The sequence below is a fragment of the Neodiprion fabricii genome, chromosome 3 (assembly GCF_021155785.1).
Source record: "Neodiprion fabricii isolate iyNeoFabr1 chromosome 3, iyNeoFabr1.1, whole genome shotgun sequence".
Taxonomy (NCBI): Eukaryota; Metazoa; Arthropoda; class Insecta; order Hymenoptera; family Diprionidae; genus Neodiprion; species Neodiprion fabricii.
This window is the reverse complement of record NC_060241.1, coordinates 35,268,322-35,280,935: the sequence shown is the minus strand read 5'-3', so window position 1 is coordinate 35,280,935 and position 12,614 is coordinate 35,268,322. Positions and strand designations below refer to the sequence as shown.

General features: G+C 44.9%; 1 protein-coding gene across 6 annotated transcripts in view; it reads left to right on the top strand.

The window, feature by feature from the left end:
- Window positions 1-12,614, top strand: part of LOC124177458 (KH domain-containing, RNA-binding, signal transduction-associated protein 2-like) — a 124,477-nt gene that overhangs the window by 48,916 nt on the left and 62,947 nt on the right. For all 6 annotated transcript variants that reach the window (XM_046559838.1, XM_046559835.1, XM_046559833.1 and 3 more), the window contains exon 2: window positions 6,128-6,273. In XM_046559838.1, the coding sequence (XP_046415794.1) occupies window positions 6,128-6,273 (146 nt within the window). The remainder of the gene's footprint in view (window positions 1-6,127; window positions 6,274-12,614) is intronic.

The following is a 12,614-nucleotide window of genomic DNA, read 5'->3' as shown; positions in this document are numbered from 1 at the left end:
CGTTCTTCCACGTTTTCTACCGTCGCATCAACAATCGAGCTCCTGCGCTCGTACCGTTAAAAACCTCTCTGTAATTGGCTTCAACTTTTAATGATCGAGCTTGGCTCGAACAGTCACGCATGGGTTTAAGTACTTCGGAACTCTCCTTTAATACGCTTGTTTATAATTTATACACGCGCGTCCGTGCTTGGTTTCAATTCTAATCGAACTTGTACGAACTTCGACCTACCTAAGAATTAATTATTCTTGTATTGTGGAAAATTCGAAACTTTATCCGCGGAATCGTAAAATTCCTTTTATCATTGCAGATCACTAATGTCTTTCGGTGCTTCGAAGCGCTAAAATTTTCACAGCAAACAACTAACCACCCATAAGTGTGTAGTATGTTTATTACGTTATTGTCGTTAAGTTAACGCAAACTCCCACCTTTGAGTGCTTGCGTGCTTTTCCGCTTATACCCACGCTTGTCGCGCCAATTTAGGGGAGCTTTTGTTGTCGCTGTTGCACCCCAAGTATACACACCTGTAGGGTATCCATACGCAATATGTATCTTTATTGTAGCTTGTGCAAGTGTATATTCGTACTAAATTCAAGAGTTTCGTGCGGAAAAGGTCCTGAATTTGTTACAGCCTCGACCCGGATCGAACAGGGACCGTTGTCACGTACAACCTGTGCGTGTCACAATTCTTACGAACATCGCGAATGGCCCTGGTTTATTTACCCCGTATTCTTCATGCACGCGCTCTTATATATGTATTACACACACGCGTAATCCTCCCGAACAGGCATCCATGCGCCGCTTTGTTCTTTGGGGGATTATAATCCAGCGATTTTGGCTAGACAAGGGACGGACTGCATGAGGGAAAAATTGAGGCACGATAAATCTTCAAGCTCGCAAATCATACCAACGTCAAACTCAGTTTGAGCTGGGACCGGGTAGAGGAGGATAACCCGGAGCGGTTTTTGGCATATTGAAAATTTTATACGTCGGGCACGCGTTTCGATAAGGTGATCCTAACGGCGCAGATTCGCGATACGATGCAGAGCTAAGATATCCCGTCCTCAGCCACATTCGGCGAAACGCTGAAACATCCAATATCAATCCTGCCTATCCGTAGCGACATCCTGCGACTTCTCGTGAACATCGTATAATGTACCTCACCTCTTCCTCGCAGTTCCAAATCTGCTTCCGGCGGGAAAAATACACACTCAAAAGCTCGCTCAGCCCCGTGTGTATTCTCTGCAGCACGCCGTAGATTCTTCTGATCCGCTGCGAACGCAAATGTATACTCAAAAACTGGAATACCTTGTTCCGCGATTAATGCTCTTGCAAACTTTGCTGGCCCATCGATACCGGCACCGAAACACTAATTCCGGTCGTAAGCTTCCGACTCTCGGACAAACTTGACACGGATCTTTCGCCAATCCGGCTTCTGCTCGTCAGCATCAACCAAAGACCACGTCAGATCTTTCCAATAAAGTTCGGCGCTTTGATCCGTCGAACCGCAGGCCGACAACACGCCGCGTGCTTCACCCTCCGTGCAGTTAAGTTATCTCAAAATTACGGCTTGTTCCACCAACCCAAGCACGAGGTAGAAAGCAGAGCCTGCAGGAGAGGGCCCCGGAATTTATGTAACCCATTCAACTTGCTCTTTGAGAAATACAATGCGGATTTCTAAAAAAAATTCCACATACAAATGGAGGCCCACCGTTCTGTCACGATACAAAGGGTTGTGATGCGAAGGGGTGTGAAATCCCGCATTGACATTTTGCGGAATGCAGAGGGGATTAAGAAAACAAATAATTATGGTCTCGTTGGCAGTCTCCGCGTTATAATTGAAAACGATAACTTTTTGAATTTGGAAGATGTGCTATGTATTCTGTAAGGGCGGTGTTTCTTTCGCAAATGACGTCGTCTATGCGCAACTGGATATTTTACGAATTCATATCGCTGGCTGCTCGCTCGTGGAGTAAACACAATTATTTGTTGCCAACTGTCGTTTCGGCAGTTTCGCCAATTTTTATCCGACAGACACTAAATCCGAAACTAAACCCCCGCTCCTTCGCGAACCCGTTTGTTTTCTCGTCGTTGGGTCCTCGCCAGGCTTTTCTCCTGCAGAACTATCCGACACGCTGTCTGACTCTCGGAGTTCGCATCCCTTCGTCCCCGTGGCGGCTAATACGGTGTATTTGCGCGACCGTCACCCTCGACATGTACACCCCGGTATTTGAGCTGAGGAGGATCCAGCGGCCTGAGGATGCGGGAAAAGCGGCAGCGATGTCGAGTAAGGAAGAAGGTGGGCGGTGACCTAGAGTTTATGGTAATTAACCCCGAAGCGAAACACTTTAACCGCTCGAAGTCTGGGCGCGGAAAGCCTTCTTGAGATCTAAATTTATTAGCCCGGTAGATTCGTGGTGGCTTTGAATGTTGATTTCGCGGAGGATCCTCGCTTGCTCGACAGGAAATGAGATCGCTTCGGTGTCTAGAGTTTCCGGCGAATACGGATTGGTAGAGCTGTTCTTGACACTGACGGTTTTTCACCTTTGCGTTGGATCAGGTGTAGAGAACTCTTTGAACGGAATGACACGGTATGAATGGGCAACGAAATCCGGCACGTGCAGCCTTGATCGAAGGCCTGACAACTTTTTTGTCTACCCGGAAACACGGAAGCTGGTTGTTCGAATGATAAGGAAATTTAATCCTGAAATACAGAAAAAAAATTTCGGCATTTCGTACCGTGTATAAACTCTGGCTGTAACTCGCGACCTGCTACAGCGCTCTGGTTGTATGAGTGTATGTATAATATCATGAAATACATGGGATTTCCATAGAGTATCACGCTCTCATGCATAATTCATGATATTCTACATTATCGACGTGTTCTGATTCCAAAGTCACTCTCTCCGTCTTTCTCTCTCTCTCTCTCTCTCCCTCTCTCTTCGCTCCAATCAAAGTTACGTTCTTAGCTCTTCGTCGTTTTCCATCCATCTGCCTCCGCACTTCCATCTATTCCTACATCAATAGTCCACGCGCTCATTAGTTCCCCAGAGATGAATGAATGCGTCTCTTTGCTATCGGACTTGTACAGGTAAATACGCCGGGAATGAAAATTTGAACGTACGAGGATAAAGGCTCGATCAGGATCGAACAGGGGGGCAACGTATATGCTTTGATCGACGCGACGTGCTGAAATCGAGAGGCGATGCACGCCACTGACACTTATTGGAAACAATGCGCGTTGTACCCGGCATAAATTAACGATCAAATATCGTCATAGTCTTCCCTCTCCGAATTCAACCAACGGTATAAGCGGTAGTAATTTACGGATCCAGTTATACTCGTCATGATTTGGAGCACAATTCGGCCGCTGCGGTTATTCCACTCCGCGAGCTTGTCTAGTAATTTCAGTATTTTCATTCATTTTTTGTTTCACTCAAAAATACTCCGTTATTTCTGGAACCAAGCCAACTCTCGATTCAATTATTATTTCTGTTTCTCAGTAATCTCCGTGATCTCGTTTCCATACATTTTGGGATTTCAATGACATGACAAGGCAAATCTTCGAGCTTAACGGCCCATGACTGATTTTGTAAAGCTCCTTGACCTCGGTTCAAAGGCTGCAGGATCTATCACGACCCGGTAATTCTGTTTGTCGGTGGTGCGGGAGCAAGAAATAGGACGAAACATCTTCCCGAGTGACATTGATTCAGCTAAGGCTCTCCGTCTTTGTCTGTTACGTGCCTAGGTCTGGATTCTAGATTTCAGAAGCACTAAATCAGATCTAAGATCGAGGCGCGCTCTGGTTTTTAGCGGTGACGTCTGGAAAGCCTTTTACGTTGTTCCGCCTCGTACCGAACCGAACGAACGAAGCTCTGAGGCGCGGCAACTCTGTTTTATAAACGAGAGTCACGATTGGATCTTTCCGAGTGGGATAAACATAATCCTGATATTCAAACCTCTGGCGTATTTCAGAACCCATTTTGCATGTTAGCCGTCTTTTTCTTTGGCACATTCGGGCGGATTGGGTAGCATTTTTTGCGATAAAGTTTTTGCTTTCAGATACCAAATGTCCAAAAGAATTTTTTTCAATTTTTTTTTTTGTCTTTCTCTCCTTTTTCCGTACTTTACTTTTTCTACTTCAACGCCGAATAATTTACCGCTGCGAGGGCAACAAGCGCGAATTTAGTAAGGTGTTGCTGCTCCGCCATGAAACTCATAAATCACCCCGCGTTAACTTATAGTTAACATATAAATATATCCACTCCGCACAACGTATCCGGTGGCCAAACGCATTTGTCTTATTCTGTCCAATAAATGTCCGCGCCGACGTCGAGTCCTTTTGACGAGCCGGAAGAGCCGAAAAATCGTTGATAAGACGTAGGAGGCTGAGAAACTCACGGGCAATCTTCACTTCCTGCCTGAGCGAGGGAGAATTCTCGTGTGAATGTCTACGAGTCATATTTCACAGCAAGGGATATTCCTCTTGTTCGCATTTAAAATACTGCACTTTGCTACCGATGTAAGGCGTCAACATTTTCATTCGGATTCCGTCGTTATTACGAGGAATTTCAATGCACAATAAGTTTTACGCTGACGTGCAAATAAGTTTCGTAACGACGTATTTTAACGAACTCCAGACGTGAAAAATTCTGAGGGTTGTAAATGGTGGCGATTTATTTTTTTCAACGGTGATATAACGACGTGTTATTATATGGACCGTCCACGAGTAATAACCAGAAGTTCTCTGCTTTCATCGCATGACAATATAATTCAGAGAATATCTTGGGTTTATTATCTCGTTTATTTTATTCCACGTTTCACACACACACACACACACATGTATATGCTGTTTTATATTTCTGTTTTGTTTATTTCCTCAAGCTCATTTTTTACTTCACCTTTAACATTGTCTTTTGTTCGTATACGTTTTAAACCAGAGCAGAATGTTATATGCATATTAAGTGCTTCGATACAAGCTGGCGCTGTAAGGTGGGAGAGTTGCATGTTTATCGTGCTCGTTTGAAACTTTGCCGTTTTAACTTTTCCAAAGTACTCAACATGCCATGAATCTTCAGCGAAGTTGGCATTTCACTCGAGAGTACCTTGCACCGCGTACCGCAGCTTGCGGACACAAAAAATCGCCTACCTGCTCTGCTTATGCAGTTCGTCGGAAGAGGGCTTGAATTGATGCAAGCTCACGAATATTCGTATAGTATACTCGCATCTTGTTCTCCTTGAATCGTGAAATGTCAAGGAAAGGTTAGAAAGTATAGGCTTGTACCGAGCACGAGAGACCTTTAAGGCGAGTAGCTACTGGCACGGAAAATAGGAAGTGCGTCATTGTGAATACAAAAAAAAGCTCATTTTGATATGGTAATACATTATCCGTGAAACACCGGTTCATTCAAATCGCTTTACCGCTCTGGAAATTGATTAGATATCCAACTAAGCCGATCTCTCGAAGATGCACAACCTCCTCTTGAAGAGGCGAAACTTTTTCCGTCGTGTAAAACTCTCGACCGTGGATCGGAGCTTGCGGCTTGCGTGTTACAACGAATTTGCCCTTTTGAAGCGGCAAGACTGAAATACCATGCAAGGAAACCGACCGTGACTGCTGCAATTATACGCAGAATTTGTAAACTCGGGGCGATGAATCTCTCGAGTGGATTTTGTTGTTGCGCGGAAAGGTTAACGATTAAAAACTTTTTCGATTCAATATTCAAGACTCGAAAGAAAGTTGCGTGATTTGTTCGTTTCTTTCACCCAATATTGCGCCGCTGGGGGTTATTCAAGAAAGTGAAAATTTCCGTAACTTCGTATATAATAAGTAGGTACCGTATATATATTTACACAATTGGTGCCGATTGAAAGATTGCGCGGGGAAAAACTTCTACCAAGGCGTGTTATTGTCGGGTTAAATATGGGCGTAGCGTTGACTGATTTTGGCAGATATCCAAAGTTCACAGATTTTCGTAACGATACTTTGGCTCGGCAACTTCATCGGTAAATCCTCATAATTGTTACTTCACCGAAGGTTTCGCAATACGAAACCTCCGATTGCCCTCCTACGACGCCCGTTCCTCGATTTATTAAGCATCGATTGATTTCTTTTTCACTTTGTTACAGACTCCAACGGAGGCGGCAGGGGCGGCGTTCGCGGCGGGGGCGGCGGGGGCGGTGAAGGGGGCGAGAGAAGGATGGTGGACATCACAAGGGACAAGCCAATTAAAGTTTCAGTCAGAGTTCAAGTCCCCGTCAGGGATCATCCAAAGGTGAGTTTCGTTCCTCGTCCCAATTCTCATCTTACGGCGGTTCCGCGCCTGGCTGTTTCATTTGCTTCATTTGATCTGTAAATATTTATTACACGAGAATTCGTCGAACCAAAATCACTCCGAATCGCTGCCGCTGTCGTTAACTATGTAATTTGCTTCGAATACTCTCCCGGCGTACTTGAGGAAGGGAAAATCGGTCCCTCGCAACGTCGAAGAGCGGTGTAGGAATGGCGCACGTGTTAAACGAACCAAACTACGCTCCCCGAAAGCAATCTTCTAATGAAATGGATCTCATGAATTCTACTCCGGGTTATTTCTCGAAACATATGCGGATCCTACACCACGCGGTCGGGCAAACCACTCTCTACGATCAATCAATTCCAACGCGGAGAGCAGAGATACGGTATAAACTGGCGTCAACGGCTCGGTATTTCGATGCCGGCTCTTTCGCTTCGGCAGACATAAGCGTTCACGTGCTTATAAGCATGTAGGCCATTTGTATACAACGTGATGAGCAGAGCTAAGGCTACTTATTATCCGGCTCGACTAACCACAAACGCAGCTGTACACCTATTATATTGCTTGGAGACTACTGATCGATTTTTAAGACGTTTCATCGATTCGTTAAGTACGCCGTACTCACGAGTTGAATTATTAAGACTGTTCATTGGAGTCTTGGTACGTTTGCGATCCCCTTGAATTCTTTTTCGAATTGTTTGGTTAATCTTTTTCTCTTTCAATGAAGTACCTTTGAACCTTTCAAATTTTCTTTCAAATCGTTTTTTGCTGAGTTCAAATCTTCGTAAGTTTTATACTCGTTAATGGAATTAGCGTTCGTTATCTTTTTGCTATTTTTGAGAACCACGAACTTTTGTCTTACGATTAAAAGTAATTTCTGGAGACCCTTTTCCGATAATTGTAAACTCAGGAACTTCATAAACGGGGCCAAGTTATCGAAGTATCGATGTCTGAAAGAAGTCGAGTAACATAATTTCCAATAAGTGTTGCACCCCTTTAGCTCTTGAATAATACGTCGGTAGGTTAAAGATCATGCTTGGTTTTTCGACATGGTTCTGCTAATATTATTTGCATACTAAACGGTATCGCCGGAAGCCAGCTGAACTAAAGACAGAGGATAACCAAGTTGTGACCACTTTTGGATAAGGCAACCCGTTACTCCGGACCTTTTACCAAAGGCGCCAACTTTCAACCTGGTAAATGGTTAGGTATAAGGTTACGAGTTTGGAATATCTTTTCTCACGTCGAAGAACAAGTATGCGCTACAAGAACGCGAATGGATGAGAAGTGAAGTTCGGTTGAACTTAATTTCGTATTATAATTCTGTATTATCTTTGTTTCTTGTCATTGGAAAGTAAATTGTAAGTAAATTATAAGCCCCACATTTGCCGATGGTCAAAGTTTCACTCTTGAAACGCGTGACTCTGAAAGAATAGAAAAGACGCAGACCGTTGAAAAAGTTGAAAAAGTGAAGTTCTTGAATAATTTGAAAGTTTCGTAATGCAGTTGTCGCAATAAAATGGCTCGAGCGATGTTCCACGGTTTCCCTTTGAGTTATTCTGAATTCAATTATCTCTGTTAGTTTGTTTGTTAACGCAGTCATAACGGGAGCGTAGTTGATTAAGGTCGTGGAGTGAAGCAAAAGAAGAGAAAAAAAAGGAAACCAGTTGGATAGGACGCGGAGTCAGGCTTTGAGATGAAACCAGCTCATGGCAGGAGGTAAAGAGCCGGAGTGGGTCGCTTCCCGCACTGTGCAACAAATAAGAATGAGTTAATTAAGATGCGAGTTGCCGGGTCAGCCCCTTGGCGTCGAGCAACTTGGTCTGGGAGGCATTCCCGAAGTAGACTGAGAGGAATGAGCGCAACTACCGGTACGGAAGGGTAGAGAGTGCGGATAGTCGGAACGGGAGTGCGAGAGAGAGAGACAGAGAGAGAACCAGACACTGAGGGGATGGATCAATCCGTCTTCTCCAACCTCGCGGGCATCATGGTCAGACCTTCGGTGGTAATAGCTTCGCCCGGTCTCGGGAAAACACTACGGCGAGGAAAATTGGGCGAATAGTAATGCCCGCTGTCGGATGGATGGTGTAGAGGAGGAACGAGCTGAGCTAGAAATCGGCGTGATGCTCAGCCCACGTCTTTATGGTCGTTGAAAGTTGATTCACCTCTGTGTAATCGGCAAGAAAACACATCGCCAACTTAGTTCCAGTCGCACGATTTTCAACTCCACGACAACCAGACCATCTCCCTGTCTCTGCATTTCAGTACCTGCGATTTTCTCGAAGCAGCGATGAGGCGGCAATTTACCGAAGGCAAAGAGTGCCGGCGGCTCCCACCGGAAGCGTGTAAGGTACCGAGACAGATTGGTCCGTTTATACGGTCTCTCCCTAACCGAATATCACTTAGATTTCCCAGGGAATTTGCGGGGTCGTTTGACGCCTCCGTTAAACAGGGCGACGCATTATCCGGCTCGTTAAGTGGCGATAGAGCCGCGGTTCCTTAGCGCGACACTCAGGCTCCGCGCCGAGTCTAACGGGGGTCGAAGGCTGCTGGTCTCAAGGGAGGAGGGCCATGGTTCCGTCAAGATTAAGAGAGCTCGAATCATCCTTGTTTCCGGGTACGACAGGACGAGGAGCGTCACTTTGGCGACGAAATTTTGAACGGTTAAATTGAATTTCGAGAGATTGAAGAACACATAAATCCAATCGCCTAACTTCCCACTGTCGATAAATCAAATTTTCTCAAAATGCTCAATCCAGTTACGGTACAACAATATCAGAGGGTCATGGAACTTCTGGTAAACTTGGCACGAGTTGTTTGCTGATTCGAATCTTTCTCCCTCCCTCCCTCTCTCTCTCTCTCTCTCTATTTATTTTATTTTTATTTTATGCATAAGACAATTTCTTTGTTACTACTTATATTGTACTTGTTTTCTCTATCATCATTTCTTTTTTCCTCTGCGCATTTTACTCTTCGTTCTACGTGTATCTGCTCCACCTGCTGTCCAACCTACCTGGACATTATTATATCTATATATATATGTGTATTCTATTCCATTCTCTCGCGCTCTCTCGATACACTTATATACAATATACAGTTAATCTCACCCGTGTCCAGTGAAAACTTTTTACGTTATTCAGGAACAGTTTAATGCTCGAATGCAGCTTGTTCAAATCTCCGGGTGTTCAAACAGTTCTATCACTATCCTTAATAGGTATCCCCATTGTCGGGCTCTGAGGGATTCAGGTTGTCCGTTAGTTCCCCTTTCAGAAATAAAACGCGTCAACTTGAAGAAATTCCTCTGATTTCAAAGAGTTGGTGTCTAAGACGTCTCGGAGCCGATAGTAACGAGATATTTAGCTGAACTCAACTTGATGCATTCCGATTCACGTTTTCACTTTCGCATGGCAAACGTGCCGTGGCAAATAAAACTTTTTGAATCACTCCGTAATCGACTCGCACCACGGCGAGTCTTTGTTCATACCACATTCCGGGAGTGCCGAAGATCAGAGGCCACTCGCCTTCGTTCTCTTTGATCAGGCTCGAGTCGTAGAAAACTCAGCATTCCTATCGGTACTGAGAGTCGAGAGTTGGAAGCAATTCCATTAGAGTCTCATTCTTCAGCCTCATTCCGACTTGCCGCATAAATTATCTCATTTCAGGATCGTCAGATCCCAATGTAAGCTTAGCGACGACTTCGACGAGGCTTGTGATTGGACAACAACCCTCTTCGTCGTGCGATACTTATGCATTTCGAGAGTGAAAATTTACCCGAGTCTCCGGGGGACTACAACTGAGGCAATAGAAGCAAAAGGATGTATGCTTGAGGGGGAGGAAGGGGTGGCACCGCGGTGTTGCTCCGCGAATATATCGACCCTTTGAGGAAGCAACTGATATGGGTTTGACGGGGATGGATCGCTTGCATTCAAAATTCAGATACACCAACCCATTCCGTTTGCTTCTGGCGGCACAAGTCCTGGGGGATCCGTTCGCCGTGCGACTCCCCCGCCCTCGTAACCACGGTAAAGGGAGAAATCATTTGCTTCTACGGATCTCGCGGGATATATTATCGCCAAAAGTGTGCCACTCGGTCACGATGCACCCGCGATAACTGGACCTGGCTGCACACGAGGTCATTTTGGAAGCGAATTTCGAGTCAACCGTACTTTCGTAGAGATATTGCATTGTTTGCGCGAAAGCAAAATACATGGGCGCCATTTATTCTTCGTTTGTTTTCGCGATTCCATTCCTAAAGGGAGGGAGAGCGAGAGGGAGGCTTGACAAAGTGCAGTGTAGCCATTTTGATTTCCTTCTTGTCGTGTTTGGGAACGGTAAATATGAGTGAACTCCGTTTTCATACATCACAATTCAAAGTGTACAAAGACGAGAATTTGTGGCTTTAGAAACCGTACCATCGTCGAATTATCAAATCTATGACTATAGCGTTGTCCATCAGTTACGGTTCTCGAAGTTGGTTGTTACAGATTAACGGTCGAGAAGGCAAAGTGAATTGGAACGTCATGTAGTACGTCTCGTCAGTTGAAACAAGAAGCAACGAGGGCTGTGTCAGTTTGTTGAAGGCGCGCCTGCTGCTTACCCAATTTGCGGTGGTTTGAATTTAAATTTCCTGAGTAACCGTCTGTCGGCACTTTGTTATCACTTTTCTCGCTCCAAGAAGCAGACCGCAAATTCTATTCTTCGAAGCAGCAGAGATCCTTTCCGCATCAGAATGTTTCCAAATACGCCAAAGACGAATGTACAGCACAGCCATGCCACCGTATGCCAGGTATCTTCTAGAAGTGCCCGTGCACCATGGAATTGTGAAAGTTGTATTTGACGATTCGACGAATGAAAACTGGAACTCACGGCCAACCAAGATACGCGGATTATCCTCGGAGTTCCTGGCGTTGTTCAATATCGTGGGTTTTACAAGAAAATTGACATTCGGAAACCCAGAGGAATAATTCAGTGGGTTCGAGTGCCAGGCTTTTATGGCGATCTCAAGAAAAGGTGCTTATCGAAGCATGGCATTCCCTATCCTCGCCGTTTGCAGCGGTGCGGTATCACCCTGACGAAAGAATGTGCAGGGTGTGATGGAAGGTGGATCTAAACCCCATAAACCAGCGCTGGAGGGTTGAAGGAAATGCACTTCCGAACTGACTATACACTGGCACGCGAGAATAAGAACAAGAATCGCTATGCAGCAACGCGCTTACCTCGAAACTACCGAGTGCCAACAACGAGTCTTCTTGCACTTCTGAGCCGTTAATCATGCATGGAGAGGGGTTGAAGCTGCTTAATTATGGTCCTACACTCTAACTACGCTGCCTGAAGTTAAAGCAATTAAAAGTCTCGCGGAAACACTGCACATTTCTGCATCTCAAACTGTTACGTGTACTGTACACTTCAAGCAATTTCAATGTAGTACTTACGGAAAAAATACTCGTGTATGTCGTAACTCAACTTCCTACACTCGCCATTATTCGCACCAGTCATTCCATGCACGTACGTTCCTTTTCTCATTCATTCGGTTTCGATTTTATTGAATACTAGCAGAGAACGTGATTGCTTTCTTGTTATTTTAAATTAATCTCGTAAAAGCGACTTCAAGGTCTGTGCGCTTGTGATTCAAGGCCGGACAAACAACTGTAAGAACCTTGAAAAACCAAAACTCTAAATATATTTCGAGTATCCTGTAGTGGACTGGTCTTGCCACCGCTTTAGAAAGGCTAAATGTCAAATGTGCTGTTACTACCGCTGACGCTGTGAATTATTGCTAGTATTACAGTCGCTCTGAAGGTGCTGTTGGGAAGATCTCTTTACGAGGCCATGATGTTGGTTCATGGACAGTGTCAGGCTTCCTGGATTATCTCCGTTTGAATGTCCAACACGAAATATACAACAACGATTCAAGCAGACCTCGATGAGTATCCACCAGTAAAAATCGTCGGCTAATTGTTGCGGAAGGATACGGAGAGGTGATTAACGAGCTTGAATGTATCAACGAGTAGACGGTACTGCGGAGAAAATAATTTGCAGTGTAACGGCCTACACCATGTAGTATGAACAGCACGTGAGCTATGCTCCAGTTCAGCGAAGTGAGCACCTGGTTTTCAATAACGACCCTCGGCCAACTACCCGTAGAAGATTTGAAGTTTGTGCACATGCAGCCTGTCAAAATTGAGAACCACCTTCAAACTTCACCTTGTTGTGTATTTGGAAAACAAAATTTGATGTAACGAGGGGTGAGCTTAGTGGAAGGCTCGTACAATTTGAGACGTGAAAGATGTTTGCAAAAAACTTGGACTCCGTGACCGTTACAG